At 48.2% G+C, this 18,425-nt stretch overlaps 1 protein-coding gene across 3 annotated transcripts in view; it reads left to right on the top strand.

Moving 5' to 3' along the window:
• The first annotated feature begins 2,763 nt into the window (after nt 1–2,763).
• The window catches only part of TRIO (trio Rho guanine nucleotide exchange factor), a 370,973-nt gene continuing 355,311 nt past the window's right edge, over nt 2,764–18,425 (top strand). For 2 of the 3 annotated variants that reach the window (XM_082837245.1, XM_082837243.1), the window contains exon 1: nt 3,992–4,207. In XM_082837245.1, coding sequence (XP_082693371.1) covers nt 3,994–4,207 — 214 coding nt within the window. In that variant the 5' untranslated portion in view covers nt 3,992–3,993. Of the gene's footprint in view, nt 2,979–3,991; nt 4,208–18,425 lie in introns of those variants that run through there. The other variant, XM_082837244.1, reaches the window with a different exon arrangement.

The following is an 18,425-nucleotide window of genomic DNA, read 5'->3' as shown; positions in this document are numbered from 1 at the left end:
CTTGGGGAGAAGGCAGGAAGGGGAATGTACTCAACTGACAAAGAAAATTCCTGGAAATTGTTTTCCCTGAACTAGGAGTAAGCCATGAGGAGGCATAAGAGCTGGAGATAGAAATTACCCAACAGAAAACTAAGAAAAAGAAACATGGGCAGCACACCTGAGAAATTTGGACTTACTGAATTTTTTCTTTTTGAGATTCTACATACAATTAAAAATTAAAAAAAAAATAAACTTCTATTTTAGAATAGATTCAGATTTACAGGAAAGTTGTGAAGATAGTACAGAGTTCCCATGTCCAATTTTCCCATATTACTCACAATTAATGAATCAGTATTGGTAGATTATTATTAACTAAAGTCCATGTATTACTCATATTTTCTTAGTTTCTACCTAATGTCCTTTTTTGGTTCCAGGATCCCTAAGAATACTCCATTACATTTAGTTGTCATGTTTCCTTGGGCTCCTCTTGGCTGTGACAGTTTTCCAGACTCTCCTTATTTTTGTTGACCTTAGTGGTTTGGGGAAGTACTGGTAGACTGTCTCTCAACTGGGATTTTTCTGATGTTTTTCTCATAATTAGACTGTGTTTCTGGGAGGAAGACCACAGAGGTAAAGTGCCATTTTCATTCCATCATATCAAGGGTATATACCATCCATGTGATTTATCACTGCTGTTAACCTTGCTCATGTGGCTGAAGTAGTGTTTATCAGTTTTCTTCATTGGAAAGTTACTCTCCCCTCCCTCTTTCCATTTCGTACTCTGGAAGTCTCTAAGTGCAGCCCATAGTTAAGGACAGGGAATTTCTATTCCATCTCATTGAGGGCAGAGTATCTAGGTAATGATTTTGAATTTTTCTGCATGGGATATTTGTCTCTTCTCTCTCAATTAGTTACTTATTCAATCATTGAATTATATCAATATGGACTCATGGATATTTATTTTATACTTTGGGTATAATCAAATATTGCTTTATTTTGCTGTTCAAACTGTTACAGCTTTGGTCACTGGGAGCTCTTTCAGTTGGCTCCTGTGTCCCCATCATTGTTCTGGTTGTTGATTAATTAAAAAAAAAATTTTTTTTGAGCCCTTCCTTACCTTCTGGCGCAACAAGATGCTCCAGGCTCTCTTGTATATTTCCTGCCCTAGTCCTAGAGTCAGCCATCCCCCTGAAGAGCCCAGGTTCCTTTTACTGAAGAATGGTGTTAATAACAAGATCTGAGTGCCTGGTGTGCATCTTGCTACAGGAGTGTTATTTCTAAGCCCACTCAGCTGACAGAGCAAGGAAATATATGTACACGTACTAGCCCCTGTAAATATACATATCTGTAAATCTTTCTATATATCCATCTGTATCTATATTAAGCTAAACATGAATTCATACTGATGTTTCCAACTCTAATCCCGTACCACAGGGATCATTCTAGCCTCCCTCTCCAACAGTGAAAAACCTGGTATCCACCACCCACTATTTATTTACTCAATTGTTCATTTGCAGTATACATGTGTACTGGTTTCATCAGTATTCATCAGTTTTGTTTATTGTTTTTTTAAAATCAATCTTGTTTCTCTCTCTCCTTGTTTTCGGCAGCATTGGCTCCTTTAACCTCTGACACCCATAACTTCTGCTCCCTTTGCTTGCAGCCACGTCATAGGCGTTTGTACCTGAATATCTGTCAAATGCTGGCTTGACACGGGTCTTCCGTAAAGCTTGATGTCACCTACCCCTCATGTCCTTTGGTCTCCTCAGCCACCATCACCTTCCCCATTCTCTACATTCTGGTGGGGTAGCTGTGAGTCCGCAATCCCATTTTACAGACGAGAAGACGTCCCCCAGGAGTTCAGAGGCTTGATCTGCTCCCTCCGGGACTGGAGTACACAACACCCATTTTCACGATCTCTCTATTCAACAACTATTATGGAGCCCCGTCTACGTGCCGGCGCCCGCGCTGCGCCAACGAGAAACACACCGGTCCCGTGCCGGAGTCAGCCGGCCCCGCGGGCGAGAGCCGCAGTGAACAGCTCAAGCGCCCCGAGGACGGCCTCGCGCAGCACGAGCGAGCGCCCGGCGGGGGGCGCAGTGCTGGGCCTGGAAAGGGCCGCCCTCGCTGGTCAGAGCGCTCCTGCTCCTTCCAAGGGTTGCAGCTGCCGGGGAGAAGGAGCAAGACTGAACGCTCCCACAGGCATCCGCCAGCTCTCTGGGCGACCGGCACCCCGGCGCCGCCCCGCCTCTCCCGCCAGGCCCCGCCCACCATAGGCCCCGCCCACCCGCCGAGCCCACGCTCCGGCCCCTGACGATATTCGCCGGAAATTGCCGAAGCCCCTCTTTTTTTTTTTTTTTTTCCTTCCTCTCTCCTTTCCCTGCTCTCCCTTTTCCTTTCACCCGGGTTCCCTCTGCCGTGATTTCCCCCCTCCCCCTCCTTCCTTCCCCATTTGAAATCAAGATGGAGGCTCGCGGCTGCCGCCGGCGCCCGTGATCCCGGAGCTCCCGCCGGCCACGGGCCCCCGCCCTCGCGACTGCGTGTCCGGCACGGTGCGCGCTGCTGCCCGCGCTCCGGCCGGCGCCGCCGAGGCCGTGGCTCCGCGCCCCCGCCCCGCGGCCGGCTCGCGGCTCTCGGGCGGAGTCCTCGTCTATGTGGGCGCGCTCCTCCGGCCGAGCCGCCGCCGTCGCCGCCGCCCGCCGCCGCCCCGGGGCTCTGCGTCCACGCGCCGGGCGCGGGCAGCTGGGCGCTCGGCGCCGCCAGGCCAGGCGCGGAGCGGGCGGCGCGCGGTGCTAGGGGCGCGGGGCCCGAGCCGGGCGCGGCCGCGGGCGCCGCCGCAGCCATGAGCGGCAGCAGCGGCGGCGCCGCCGCCCCCGCCGCGTCCTCCGGCCCCGCCGCCACGGCCAGCGCGGTGAGCTCGGGCTGCGGGGGCGGCGCCGGCGAGGGGGCCGAGGAGGCGGCCAAGGACCTGGCCGACATCGCGGCCTTCTTCCGATCCGGTGAGTGCAACTGCGCCGCTGCCCGCGCGCGCTCCGCCAACCCCGCCGCGGAGGCGCGGTCCGCGGGCCCTGGCGCGCCCGGTGCTCGCCGCCCGTCGGGCCCGGAGCGCGCTCGCCCAGGCCGCTGCCCCGTGCCGGGGCTCCCGGCTCCACACCGGCGGGTCCCGCTGCCTGCGCAGCCCCCCGTGCCGTGGCTCGGCCCGGACGCCGCCGGCTCGCCCTTCCCTGCGCCCGCCCCTCGTTCCAGGGTGAAATCTCCCCGTCGCCCGCCCCGGAGGCTACAGCTCCACCGGTTGGGGCGCCGGCTCTTTGTCTCTTTCGAGGGAGGGCCGAGGAGGCGGCGGCGGGGACGGCGAGGGCGGAGGCCCCTGTCCCGGAGGCCGAGAGGACGGGGGCGGCGGGGCCAGGCCCGGGAATGCGGGCTCTCATCTGGGCTCGTCTCCGGGGCTGATTTGTCCCTGGCCCCTCGTCGACCCCGTAAGCCGCCTGGTTTCTTTGCTCGGTCCTCTAGCCTGTCACCTCCCCAGACTCGATCTACACTTCTGGGAAACGGGGCAGCCATGGCACCCGCCGCCCAGGGAGGAGGGGAGGTGGTGGCAGACATGAAGCGCGGCCGGCCGGGCGATGGGTGAGCCATTGTCTCCGGGGGTGGCCCGGGAGGGACATCTGGGAACGTGGTGACCCCGGGGGGCGGCGCGGGGCCGGCACTCGCGGGGCACTGCCTGGGAGGCAGTGCCAGGTGGCTCGGTGTCTCTGGGGCGAGGAGGGGGGTGGCCGCGGGAGAGGCGAGCTTTGCGGCCGGCCCGCGGGGAGGAGGCGCGGGAGGCGTGACAGGGCGTCCCCGGGACCCCGGCGGCGGCGCCTCCTCCCGCCCGGGCCCAGATCCCGCGTTAGCTGGCCCCGCGCCCCGCGTCCCCGAGCCCAGTCCCGTTGGCTGGCGCGTCCGGGCGGCGGCAGCCTCGGGGCCCGCAGCCCGGAGCGCAGCGCCCAGCGGGCCAGGTGCGGGGCAGGGAGGATGCAGACTCGGCGCTGGAGAGCCGAGGAGGGCGGGCCAGGTCGGGGCCGCGGCGGGCGGGCGGGCGCAGGGCGCGTGCGGAGTGCTGGCGGCGGCTCCCGGGAGGACGGCTGGGCCGGGGACGTCGGAGGAGCGGCCTGCGACGGGGCGCGCCCCGGAGGCCGGCGGCTCACGTTCCTTCGTGGCCTCTTTCAAAATCAAGTCGCCAGATTCGGTGAGATCAGTTCGGTAATCCGGGTCACAGGGAGCAGTTTGCAGCGGGAGGGCGATGGTCGGAGGCAGAAGTGAGCAGTGCCGGTGCATCCCTGGTTTAGTACTGTCTTCCCTCTTTTCTTGGTCCTTGTCAGGTGGGGTTACTTTTGAGTCGTTGTAAGAGATTGGTTGTGGCTGGGAGTGACATACGCCGACTCAACACTGTCAGCTTGGGGTTAATATACTCCCCACTGCGCCCTCTCCCCGCGAGGTCCCCGCAGAAAGCAAAGGTTTAGGAAAACATGAACTCCTTCAAATGAAAGCATTTTATTTTGTGCAACTAGCCCGATAGAGAAGCCCCGTCTTACCTCTTAATAGCAGACCTGGGACGTCTTCCCTTCATGCCCTGGAGCTAAGTCTAGTATGTCTTCTCTCTGTTTTTACCACCTGTCACAGAATAATGGATTCTGTGCAGAATTCAGCTCCTTTCTCTTAGAAAGGCGCCTGTGCCCTGGTGATGGAATTTTTGGTGCTTTCTGAGACCAGACTTTCTTATATCTTTATTATGCATAGTAGAGAAATCACTTCTTTCGCTCCGAAGAGCCTCAAAAGACATCAGGTTGGACTGGCTGCTCACAGAAAACTTGCTCCCAGTCAGTGTGGCTGTCCTCAGGCTTTACCTGGCGAGGTAAGTCTGTTGGTGGCTATGCCTAGGCCTGTGCTTCTGCTCCTCTGCTTGGTCTCCTGTACATGTTCAGTTTGGGGCAGAGCCAGTCGGTGCTGCCTACGGGTTTATTCCTTTCTTCCTCCTTCCAAAATCATTGGGCAAACTGCCCCTTTAGTTATCTGACTTGGAATCAGGAACCAGAGCAGATTTTAAGTAGGCAGCGGTTGCGCTGTCCCATCCCAGGGGTAGCCTGGAACATCTTTTAAAAGTGCTTTTCCCTCCTTTGGGCAACTCTGAATCCCTGACCTAGATCTTGGCTCCAGCATCTAGGGCAGTGATATCTGGCAGAGGGAGGGTGGAGAGGGACCATTCATTTGGATTGGTCGGGTGGGATGGGCCGAACGTTTAGGCAGATGAAGCAGGAGGACCCTGGGTGGGGACCTCACCTGGTAGAATGGCTCAGGCAGGGGTCCTCCTGGGCAGTTCGGGTTGAATGTGGATGGCTGAACAGAGAGGTCAAGTCCGTTAGTAAAATCGAACATTTTTTCCTAAGATGTAGAAACACAGGAAATAGGTTCTCGTTGACTGGGGTGGACAGATCAGGGTGTGAACATTTTCCTAGGGTGTTGTGAGCCTGGTACTTAAGATTGCCAGTCTGACTTAGACAGGGCGTTTCTACTGGTTGCCTTTCATTTCTTGGCCCTGGAACTGTTTGCTTGGCTGCCTTATTTTCTTTCCTCCTTTTTGTTCCTTGTCTGTCCTGTATTAAATTTTATCCTTGTAGTCACTGATTGAAAACTGGTACCCATGGTTGGATGAAAGAAGGAGAATTTAGCTTGATAGAAGTTTTAAATAATTAGAGCAGTTCAGGCATAGAAGGGGCCGTCATGATTACTGGACACACTCAAGCGGGGGCACTGCCACCTGCCAGGGTTCGGAGCTGGGTGCTGGGGGCAGGACTCCTGCACTTGGAGAGGGTCTCGGGAGATGGCTCAGGGGCTGTTTCCTCCTTGGATTCCGTAGTTCCCTCTGAGCCCCCAGCACCTAGTGGTTATTCTTCACCTTTCTTTTAAAAAGGCATCACAAACGTGAGCTGGTCCATTAAAAAAAAAATTTTTTTTTAAATTTTATGGAAGAGGAAGCAGGCTTCTAGGGAGGTTGAATGACTTGCTCAGAGTGGAGCTCCGGTAGAGGTGGGGTCAGGACCGGGAAGCATGCCCCTGACTCTGGGCTTCTTTCCCGGAAGCCTGTCATGGACAAGACTTTGCCTACATTAATTCTCAGTCCCACCGGGACCACTCACTTTTATTGCCAGTCTCTTTTGGGGCTCTGTTCTTGTGGCAATAAGTCATTCTTTCAGAGCTTTCCCTTTAACCTTTCTAGAGTGTGTGTGGGGTACTTACATAAATGCATTATTTTTAACCTGCTTGGCATGTTTTAGGTTGGCATTAAATGAATGTGCAGAGAATAAGGGTTTGTGGTTATTATGAAGCGTCACGGCTCATCGTGCCGTGTTCCTTTCATTACTAAATCTTATTCTAGACTCCTGGCTGCAGCGCTTCTCTTTCCAATGGAATATGTGAAGATAGTCGAATCTGTTCCTTAGTGAGGGAGCAGTCTGCATATCCTTCTATGTTGGTGTAATGATTTCCTCGTGGAATATCGAGGGAACTTGTCTTTGTATTTATGCTTCTAACACCACTTAAGTAGCTGGCTTCTGAGCTTGTGTTGCTGCTGCTTTGTATATTTAGAAGCCTGGCGGCTTTGGTCTTTGTTAGCACCAATAATAATTATCAGTTGGTCCCTGTTACCCTCAGTGTTTTGAAAAGGAAAGTTGAAGAAAATGAAACTTGATAGTGAATGTTGGTTTCCCCTTTCTCAGTGGCACAGTGAGGCTCAGTTTTAGAGGAGAGCAAAGAGATAGCTGAAAATATCCTGTAAGTGATTTTCAAGAAATCAAAGAGCAGTAAAACAATCATTGAAGGAAACTTTCCGTTGAGACCTTGTAAACTGACTTACTGACATGGAATATTATATTTTTTCCTTTGCGATTTAACCATCCAAGATTCAAATGAAGATTTAGATGAAGCCATTTAAACCATTTAAATGATTAACCAAGATTTAAATGAAGCCAGTGGTTCTGTTTGAGATGGGGCATGGGTTTAAGTATGTTTTTCAAATGTATATTAAAAATACGTGATTAGGGTGGCGTTTTCAGACCTCTTAAATGTTGTGATAGATTTGGGATTTGTTTCTAAGTGAAAGATGTGTTTGGAGCTGTTATAATCTAAATCAGCTCTATCTGATATTTAAGTTTATTTACTTGACTCCTCTACTGAGAAAATTTTCTCTCATATCCTTGGTGGAATTCCAGAGAAAAGTCAAATTCTTACTCAGTACTGCCTAGTAAAGTCACTTATGTTGCTAGGGATGAATTGTGTTTTACTATAAAAAGCAGTCTTAACAACCCCCTTCTTTCCTCCTCGGTTCTATCATGAATTGGTTTTTGTTTCCTTAAGTGCATTGTCTTGACAAATTTTTAGTAGCGCCACTGGCAGAGCAGTAGCTACTCTGTGGATGGTGAAGAAATGGTTTTGGGTGAGAACCCTACTACATTGCCCTGAAAGGTAGTGGTACCTCTGACGCCGCTGCTCATTTCTTCCTCTTGCGAGTGTTCGGCTGCGTGGACTTGGGTGAACTGACTGGGGTGACTGTGTTTGTCTTGTGGACAGAGATGCTGTCTTTTGTATCTTCTCCCTGCTTCTCAGCCCCGCTGAAGCCTCACTCGTGGGCAGTGAATAGGATGGGCCCACGGGTGCAGAAGGGGTGAGAGGGATTAGATGGTACAGAGACAGAGTTCTCTTTTGTTCTACTCCAGATTCTGCTGGTGAGCTGTCCAGCAAGCCCTGGGCAAGGGGATGAGCATGCATGGGAACCTTCCCAGTGTGCCTTGCGAATGGGAATTCTGGCAGATGTATCGTTATGATTATTATTCACCTGGAGCAATTCTGGGTATCGCTATCGCTGTGTCTCTGAATTAGGGCAAAGGAGCAAGGCTGTGTGGATCAGGACCCCGCAGGGTGCCTTCCCCTCTGCCTACTCTCCATGGCCCTGGGCTCCTGTGCCTGCTGTGGAGGCACTGCGCACCCGAGCCACTAGCTCCTGCCCCTGACACAGTGCTCAGCCCCGACCAGACCGCGATGCCACTCCGTCTCTGCCACTTGAAAAAGAGGAGACCCTGGCTAGAGTTGCCAACGCCGTCTCCCAGCATTGTGGCATCCTCGAGCCTTCCGCACAGACGGTCTTGTTTATGGGAATTCTTGCCCCAGCGGTTAATGGTTGGCGAGTGCCTGAGTCTCATCTTCACTTCTTATTTGGTAATGGAAGCACTCAGTTTGCTTACGGAATAGTTGTTACCTTAATTTCCTCTTTTTTGTTCCCTCTCCGCGTAAGGAAGCCCCTGGAAACCCAAGTTCTGAGCCACCTGCCCTCTGGGAAAGGTTGTATGTCTGGGGCGAGAGCGAGAGTGAGAGTAGGGTGTGTGGACTTTCAAGCGCAAGGTGTAGGGGCTTGAGCTGGAGAAAGGCGTTTCTCTGGGGTTTCTGGGGTTTTTTCCTTGTGAGACCTCCTGGTCAGTCTGGACTATTTGGTCTAATGCCAGATGTGCTCTGGCAATGTGAAGCCTCCCTTTGGTGATAAATATACTTGACTTGTAGATTGCTGACTTTTTTGATCAGCCGCACGTCTCCTCTTCTCTGGTTGGGGAGGATTGCGGAGTAGTCTATAGAGCAGATCTGTGTTTTGGAAGCATCACACTCTTTGGGCTCTGTCATAAATTGGTACATTTTAACAGTTACCCTGACAGGGGAAGCTTTAATGAGAACGTTAGTGAGCACACAGAGTAGATTCTTGGTCTAGGGTACTTTGCGTTAGCAGTGTCTGCGTGAGTTCCTCAGGCTTATTTTCTTACAGTTTGTAGCCCTGTTGTGGACAGCGATGAATTGCACTCGGTTTCTCTTCAGGAGGGGTTTCTGCAAGGTCCTGCCAGCTGCATGGCCCTCCCCTCTTTTCCTTCAGTCTCAGGAAGGTACTTGGTATGCTGCTCTGTTCCTGTCCGGCTGCTGGGAAGGGCTAAGGCCCTTTGCTGTCTGCTGTGGTTGTTAGCATTAAAAGGAGTAGGTGTGAACAGATAAACTGGTACATCCATTCAGTTGATGCTGAGTGAAGGAAGCCCGTTTCAAAAGGCTACATAGGGTTCCACTTGTGTGACATTCTCAAAAACAGAATTGCAGGGACAGAGAACAGATTGGTAGATTGCCAGGAATTAGCGGTGGGGAGAGCGTGACCACAGAGGGGCAGTGTAAGGGGCATTTTGAGGGATGATGGAACTGTTTTGTATCCTGGCTGTGGTGGTGATTCTATATATTAAAATTCATAGAACTGTACATGAAAAAAAGAATCCAGTTGTACTGTATTATAATGTAAAACATAACATTAAAAAAAAAAGGCTAACCACAAACTGGGGGAGAACATTTACATTACAAATCAGACAAAGAATTATATATACAGGATTAAAAAAAGGCTTCCTCAAATCAATAAGGAAGGCAGTCCAAAAGGGAAGTAGACAGACAATTCAAAGTACAAAATGGCCAACACATATTCAAGGAAATGCAAATAAAAACTGTGAGATACCAACAAAAGTCAAATCTAATAGAAGTCATTTATCTAGGTGAACTTGAACAAAACTGAGTTATTTTAGAAAGATTTTTTATTGATTTTAAGGATAGTAAGAGTCAGAGTGACCTCAGTGGGACCAAACTTCCTGAAACATCTAGGGGTCGCCTAGAGAGACTTTGAAGATAGTTACGGGGAAGTAAAGGTCCTTTTCTTGGATTCTGTAAGAAGCGTAACTTGGGAGTCCATTTGGCATATAAGTCAAGTCTGCGGACTTAAAAAAACTATCCGTCACCTGCTTCCAGTTTTCCCACTCCAGTGAGTTTTGCTGCTGTCCAGATAGAAAAAGAGTAGCACATGCAGGTGGTCCGCTGTGCCTGGACATTCCTGGTGTTAAAGAAGGAATTTCTAGGAATAAGTTTCATTTGGGGGACGGGGCGTTGTTCCTGCATTAATACCTATGTGAGGTCATTTGCCCTCTGTTCATGGACCTTCCTGTATGTAATTGACTCTGAAGCTCTGTGTTTTCACCGTGTTGACGGTTAATGAATGAATTTATAAAGTGTTAGTTTCCCCACTTAAGACTCATAACCATAAAATAAAGCTGAACTTGAGAAAAACACAATTCAAATTTAAAAGTATGATCTTCAAATATTTTTAGATAGGTTTTGTTGGTGTCTTGTTTTTCTTTGTGTGTGTGTGTGTGTGTGTGTGTGTGTGTGTGTGTGTGTATCTTGGAAAAGTCATAACACACCCCACTTTGGAATTCTGTGGAATGGGTGGTTTCAGTGCAAGAAGAAATGAATATATCACAGACTGATTTAAAAAAAAATAAATTTATTTATCTATATTTGGCTGCATTGGGTCTTCATTGCTGTGCGCGGGCTTTCTCAAGTTGTGGCGAATGGGGGCTACTCTTCGTTGCCGTGCGCGGGCTTCTCATTGCGGTGGCTTCTCTTGTTGCAGAGCACGGGCACTAGGTGCGCAGGCTTTAGTAGCTGCGGTACGCAGGCTCAGTAGTTGTGGCTCGCGGGCTCTAGAGCACAGGCTCAGTAGTTGTGGTGCACGGGCTTAGTTGCTCCGCGGCATGTGGGATCTTCCCGGACCAGGGCTCGAACCTGTGTCCCCTGCATTGGCAGGCGGACTCTCAACCACTGTGCCACCAAGGAAGTCCCACAAAGACTGATACTTGAAATCTATCTTAAAAGAACCCATGTTTCTTAGTATATGTGAAGAGACACGTATAAATGACGTGTGTTTTAATTTTAATTTGAAATTTATGCCTATGAAAAGTCTGTGAGAGTTTGGTCAAAACAGTATGTATTTACAATTGTTTTCCATCGTTGATTCCTTTTACTTCACTTCGTCTTCTCGCGCTGACCCCCATCTTCAGGGATTCCTTTTTCCTTCATTGCTGCTGCTGTTGAACCCCATGTCTGCAAACCCAGGCAGGGTACTCCTGGGCCATTTGGATTCTGAAAGGTGTATGTTTTCTTACTTGCTTTTACTGTTAGTTAATCCTTGTCCTTCATGGCAGATGTGCTAGGATCTTCAGGAATAACAAAATACATGTTGTTTTTTGGATAACTTTATTAGTTTAGCTTTTAAATGATAAGGACCAAAAAGTACAATTCCTCTATCATTCATTCTGAAGGTGCACACAAATATATTGGGAAGCAATACTTTGATTAGAATGTTGCTGTAAGTATTTCTACTGAACTAGAGTCACTCATACGGTGAAATCTCTAAAGTTTAAATTGTCTCATATTTTGGTATCCTAATAACGAACAGATTCCTCATGTCTAATACTAAAATAGATGTTTCTTGCTTGTAGGTAGCTTTTTTTTTTTTTTTTTTTAATTCATGATTATGAGAAATCCCTTCCAGCCGTCTCTGCCCTTTTCAGGACCACAGTGATGTTACTAGCTCCAAAGAGCCAGATTGCACAGAGGCAGAGTATGTTTCACACATTTATTTCGGAGTTATTTCACCTCCATTGAAATGTTGTTGCACTGTCCTAATATATCTTGGGTTCAGGAACGTTGAGAACCGGTGCTAATTCGATGGTTTCCAGGCCAATCTGTTTGCTTCACGTGACAGTTCCGTTCACGTGTCCCTGGACGGGAGCCTCTGGGAGAGCAGCTCCTCACGAGACTAGTGAGCTTCAGCGTTTTCTTAGCTGGCTGTGTACCTGTTTCTTTCCTGATATTAACTGCAGTCTGAGATGCAGGATCTGCAGGGTTCGTTGTCGGGCATCTCTCGTCTCCATGGCATTGCTTATAGGTCCTGTCTCAGCTCTGCTGGTTGCTGAACACACAGAAGGGGACAGCCTGTTGGTGAGATGGGACCTGCTCCCCTGAACCAAATTACTGGAAACCTTTGACTGTAGACCCTTAATGCAGGATTAAGGTGGGATGATGGTAGATTTCCCGTGACAGCTTGCAGTGTGGATCGGGGGCTGTTTGGGGGGCAACTAGGATGACGGGCAGTCTTGGAACAGCCCTCTGCCTCTGCACGAGCTTTGCTGTAACCTAAATCTTTAGCAGCAGCTGCCAGATCAGCGTGGGAGGGAGGACCCCCCAGCCGTCAGGGGTCAGGTAACACCTTTGGAATTAGGCTCCATAAGCGGGTAAAATAAGTGCATCCGGAAAGCAGTAACCTGCTTGTAAGGTCAGAGGATGATATTTAAAAGAGGTTTATTTTCTTGTCTCCACATGTTATTAATGCCAGTCCTGTCCTTCAAGAAAAGCTGGTAAAGTCTTTCTCTTAACTGTTATCTCTGCTGCTGCTACCATCTGAGTGCCTGTGATTCGAGATGCTGTGCAGGTGTTTTATATACGTTTTCTTATGTAAAATCAAATTCCCCCTTCCAGCAGGTGGATGCTATTTCTGGGTTAGGATGAGGATCTCAGCCTCTGGGGAGGTTGAATGACTGCCCCAGTTTGCACTGCTTGTAGGGGCTGAAGCTGGAATTTAAACCCATGGCTGCCAGACCACAAAGCCCCGACATGCCCTTTGCTTCCCTGATGGAGGGAGAGAGTAGAAATGACCCTCACTCTGTACAGCATCCCACAAGGTACTGTGTTGTAACTTTCAGATCTTTAAAACTGAATATGTATATCCTTGTGTGTTGAGGATGGAAGCTGTAATTTAAAAGTCTCACACCAAACAAAAGTGGAATGAAAGATTCCAGGATAGAGCAAGCATTTTTTTCACGTTGGTCTGAGCCCTATAATTTAGCTTCTATGCCTTTCCTTTTGTCACCTAATTAAAAATGATGTTCCTTTTTACATAAATAACCCTGGTAAGCCCAGCTTTCCCACTGAGGTGTATTGAGTTTTCCTGGCTCCCAGCTGTTTCTGTCTGGGGAGGACTCCTGTGGAAGTGCTGGTCCCTGTTTCTCTGGCTGTGGACTTGGCCGGGGAGGAAGTCTCTGCGGCGGTCAAGGTCAGCTGTCAAGGTTGGCGGAGGGAGGTTTGGGAAGGGCGGGGAGAGGCTGGCCGGGGAGGGGAGTTTTTTCAGCGGGTTGATGTGTGTGACACCTTATAAAGATTACTGGGGCTTCCTTTCTGACTGAAGAAGGGAGCCCGGGTGGGGGAGTGGGGAGGGGCCAGAAGCTGTTAAGCTGCTTTGTCCGGGACAGTTTTATTATAAGGTGGGTGTGGTCACTCCTGGGTTCTTTCTGTGTAGCTATTTTGTTGCAGCCACTCATGTCTTTGCTGTTATTCATGGAAATGTGCCCATAGATGATGAATGTTGTGGTCATGGGGAATAGATTTATGTTCCACCATCCTCTTTTAGTGAGATAAGTCTCGGGCATGTGTTCTAGGCTTTCCTACACGTGGGGTGCATTTTCGTCAGTCACACCTCATCCCGCCCTCCCCAAACTGTAGCCTGATTTTATGCGATGCTTCAGGTTTACTGCACGTGCAGGTTCCAGCAGCATTTCCACACTGGGAACATGATCAGTTTTCATGTGTCTCTGAGTAACTCCACATCTATCTACCTTGGACTTTTACTATTTCAGTCAGAGGATGGTTGAAATGCTGGTGTCTTGGATGTAGACGTTATATAACCGGAAGGTGTATTGTACTCTTAAAATCTGCTTTTCATTTCCTCCTGGTTTACTCAAGGAGTTTCTAAGTTTCAGGTTTTTTCATTTTTGTTTAATTCTCGCTTTTAAAAAATTTCTAGAATTACAAAAGTAGCATTGGCCTGCAGTTTAATGGGAGAGTGTGCTTTTGACATGCTATTTTAGTTTATCTTTGATTTTAAACCAACAAAGGAGGTACAAGGCTGAAATCCATATCAACTTAGTCAAATTGAGATTTCACTGTATGTATCATTTTTGGCTGTTTAGTTGGTTCATGTCTTCATTGTTGATTACATTTAAAGTTTGTTGAGGTTTTCTTTTTGAGGGGCGGGAGCAGGTAAGTTTGTTTTGAGAAGCCAGTATTCATGTTCAAAGAACTCATATTCCCCAGTTGTTACTCTTTCACCTCAGGTGCATCACTTACCCCTCCCCTCCCCACGCCCCTCTACATACACACACACATACACATACATATATATTTTGTATATATTAAATTTACATATTACTTTGTTTCTGAACCATTTGAGAGTAAGTTGCAAGGTGATGGTCCCCTTATCTGTAAAAGGTGGCTCGATAGTATTGTCTAAGAGCAAGGACATTCTCTTACAATAGTGACCCAAATCGTTAATTTTGATGTAATATTATTATATAAATCTGCTGACTTTACTAAAATTTTACCAGTTCTTCCAGAAACTGTTGGCGATTAAAAAATTATTGGTGGCCCAGCACTCTATCCAAGACCACATATTACATTTAGTTGTCATGTCTCTTTGGTTTTAATTTGGAACATCTCCCCAGCCTGTCTCTTCTGTTACTTTGACATTTTTGAAGATTCTAGTCACTTCTTTGGAAGACTGTCCCTTGGTTTGGGTTGTATGATTCCTAGGTTCAGGTCGTGCACTTCTGGCAATAAGGGCTGTGTCCTTCCCCGAGTGCCCTGTCAGGGACACAGCTGTCAGCTGCCCCATTGTGGGACATTTGTTCAGTTTGGTCATTTGATTTAGGTGGCGACTACCAGGTTTCTCCACTGTATTTTTCCCTTGTAATTAGTGTCTTGTGGGGAGATAATTTGAGACTATGTAAAATCCTGTTCCTTTCCCGACTTTCATTTGCTGGTTGTCTCCGTTAATGGCTTTTGCCTGAATCAGTGATTACTATGATGGTTACAAAATGGTGATTTTTCTAACTTCATTATGTCTTCTGTATTTCGTTGGTTTTCGACCGTAAGGCAGAGCCTCTCCTTCTGCCCTACTTATTTATTTATATAAGTGTGACCTCATGAATTCCTGTCTTATTCAGTGGGTTATAATCCTTTGTTATCATTATTTAGTTTGATGCTTAACTTGTCCAAGATCTGGCCATGATGTCCTTTCAGGCTGGCTCCTTTATCTTCTGTGACATGTTCCCATCATTTTGGGGGCACTTTGTTATTTTCTGACACAGTAAAATATTCCAGGCTTATGTTGTCCTTTCCTTACTCCAACCCTGAAATCAGCTGTTCTCCAAGGAGCCCTGGTTCATTTTAGCAGGAAACAGCATTAAGAAACTCAGTCTGGGCACTAAGTGTACTTACTGCTACAGGGGTTTCATTGCTTCTAGAACCTCTCAGTGCACAGAGCTAGGAAGTGGGCAGTACGTATGTGTGTATGTCCACACATACATGTATGTCCACACACACACAGTGTCACATGCACACGTGCCGCTTTTTCTGCACCTGTCTGTCTAGAATAAAAACCATGATTTGCTACTCATGCCTTCAATTCCAGTCCAGTACTACAAACTGCATTTCAGTCTTGCCCTTCCCAAATTTGTAATTCCTTTCTCTGATGGTGAAGGCTCCTTTTATCCTCAGTGTCTTTGCTGATTTACTCAGTCCTAGAAAATGCAGTAAGCAGTTTCAGAATGCTGAGCAATACCACTGTGATTAAAAGGAACCTACATCTTCAAGTTGAAACTGTTCAAATCGGCAGTTAGCGGTCAGCTTCTGTTCAGCTCTTTGCCTTGTCACTTAGTCACCCAAAGAAAACAGATGAAGTCATGCCTGGAACTCCCCTGAGGCATGTTTAAGAAAAGAGCTGCCAGACTCCATCAACAGCTCACTTTCTGGGGATGTGGAAGTGCAAAATTGAAAAATAAGGAGTTGCCAAAAAAGAAAGGGAGATCGATTTCTAATAAGTATGGTTTATAAAGCTGACACCTGTTGTGGGAAAAACACTATCATCTTCATTTCCATATACTAATTGCTGGAAGAGAGGAGGAAAAAGGAAAGTGTTGAGATAATAAGAATGAATGAGGAGACGTGAGGGATGGCCTGGGACCAGGTGTGTGTTAGGATGAGGATGGAGCAGTGGTGGTCCTTTCACAGGAACCCATCACATGCTCCGAGTAGGGGGAGGAGCTGAGTCCCTCTGGAGTAAGTCATGAGTCACGACTTGGGAGACCTGCGTGCTGCCCTTCATTGACCAAATGTTTCTTCCCAGAAACCACCTGCAGTAAATTTCATGCCGCTGTGTAGTGTCTGCTGTAGCGCGGGGTTTCTGGGACGTGTGTGTGTGCACTCAGTTCCAGAAACCGTGGACCACTGGGTGCGGATCTTTCTTACGTTACAGGCAAAGTGAATATTGGCTGTTCAGTGTTTTGCTCCATTAAATGATGACGTAGAACATGGGCCCTTGATTTGGGGAGACAGTCTCGGTTTCATATATTGTGTTCTGTATTTTCTGTGACTGTCCTCATGCTTGTCAGAGTGTGCTGTGGAATATTTAGCCTCTGGACCTCTACAGGCCCTTCCTACAACTAGACATTTTAGCAAGAAGAATCATAATTTGCTTATTAATGTTTTAAGGGTGAAAGCCTTTTGATTTAGAAAACTTGGAGAGTAAAAGGTCATGATTGCTAATTGGTCAAGCATTCTGGGGAAGGACGTGGGTGCTGAAGACGGTCTGGAATTAGCTAGTGGTGATGCTTGCACACATTGTGAATAAACTAAACCCCACTGAATGATAACACTTTAAAAGGGAACATTTTATAGTATGTGAGTTACATAGCAATAAAAAAACTTTATGGCTAAATGGGCGATATTTCAGATTCTTGAACAGCTTCATTTATTGTGTGCTTAAGCCACCAGCTGTTTAATTTTCACAGCCGTCTGCAAGGTAGGCAGTGACATCCAGTTTTATACCTGAGGGAGGGGACTTAGCGAGGGCTTTTAACTTCCTGTAGGTTAGTAGCTAGTAGGGGTAGCCAGGAGGATGCTGAGTGCAGTGTTTGTTCTCCCCCAGGTGGGTGTCCCCGGTGGAAAGCAGATGCCTGCGGATGGTTTCTCCCGCTGCGCCATGCGTATCACACTGAGGTATGTGACACCATCCAGGGAGCTTTCTATGTCCCTTTTTTTGGTGTCAGGGAGAGGAAAAATAAGTCACTCCTCTTTGAAGGAGGGCGTTGTGGATAAGATCTGGTTGGGCTCCAGTTGTGATTTGATGGTACCTTTGGTAATTTCTTAGAAAGCGTTGGATTAACTGTCCCGTTGAAAATTTCAGGGAGTCTCAGTCAAAAAGAAAAGGACGGACTTTGCTCCCCAGTAAGTGGTGTATTTGGGGACAGAGAAGGGCACACCTGAAGTGGTTCAAGCTGGTGACACTTAGTCTCCCTCGTAGCGTCCTGGGGGAGTTGAAGGGAGAGGAGCTCGGCGCTCTGCTCCTGCTGAGCATGGCCTGGACATTAACAGTTGCACCCAGTGTCCTCCTGCTCCTGTGAGCTCTGTATTTTTTTTTTTGCGGTACGCGGGCCTCTCACTGCCGTGGCCTCTCCCGTTGCGGAGCACAGGCTCCGGACACGCAGGCTCAGCGGCCATGGCTCACGGGCCCAGCCGCTCCGCGGCATGTGGGATCCTCCCGGACCGGGGCACGAACCTGTGTCCCCTGCATCGGCAGGCGGACTCTCAACCACTGCGCCACCAGGGAAGCCCGAGTTCTGTATTTTTGAACATTGGAGTCAGCTCTGCTCACTTGCATACACGACCAGGAGTACGTGTTAGAACTCCAAGACTGAAACTGTATTAATTTGCATAAAATCGCATATGCTCTGTTCAAGAATTTTCATTGTGCCTGTTTTAGAATTGAGTTGATACTTCATAGAGAGTATGTTAGCGTCACTTAAAAGGAGACATCTCAGAAGAATTTGTGTGGCTTTGAAATTACTTTTGGGCGAGGTCCCTGAAAGAAAGGAACCACTGAAGACTTTCGTTCTTCTTAGCATTTTGAAACTGTTTCTCCTGATTATATACATTAAAAACATGTAAAGCAGGTTGGGGTTTTGTCTGCTGTGTAGCATGCCCGCAAGGGGACCAGAGGTCTGGTGGAACGAGAGCCTTCCTGCTGGGTGGTGACCTTTTTATGATGTTTGGCCTGTCGTCTTTGTTTCTCAGTTTCAGATGCCCAGCTCAGAATTACTTAGCACTTGAAGTGGTTTTCATCTTCAAAGGACTTTATGGGCATTATTTAATATACATGGCACTGTGTAATGAATGAGCTGTTTATCCTTTGAGCAGTGTCAGTATGCCAGGTGCCATACAGCTGGAGAAGACAAAAATAATATTCTGTCCGGTGGGAGTTTGTATTCTAAAGAGGCAAGATGATTAGGCAGATTCTCTCTTTTGGCCTCTTTTTAAAAATGTGCTGGGGAATAATGTAGAAATTAAAATTATAAGAGGTGATCAACTAGCTCAAGTCCACCTAATTGGAATTGCTCTCAAGGTGAAAATGAAATTTGAGATGCTCTTAAAAAAGACCTAGTCTATTATCTCTC

The sequence above is a fragment of the Leucopleurus acutus genome (genome assembly GCF_964270905.1).
Source record: "Leucopleurus acutus genome assembly, chromosome: 3".
In the NCBI taxonomy this organism is placed as follows: domain Eukaryota; kingdom Metazoa; phylum Chordata; class Mammalia; order Artiodactyla; family Delphinidae; genus Leucopleurus; species Leucopleurus acutus.
The sequence above is the reverse complement of the archived record's forward strand: the minus strand, read 5'-3'. Positions and strand labels throughout refer to the sequence as shown.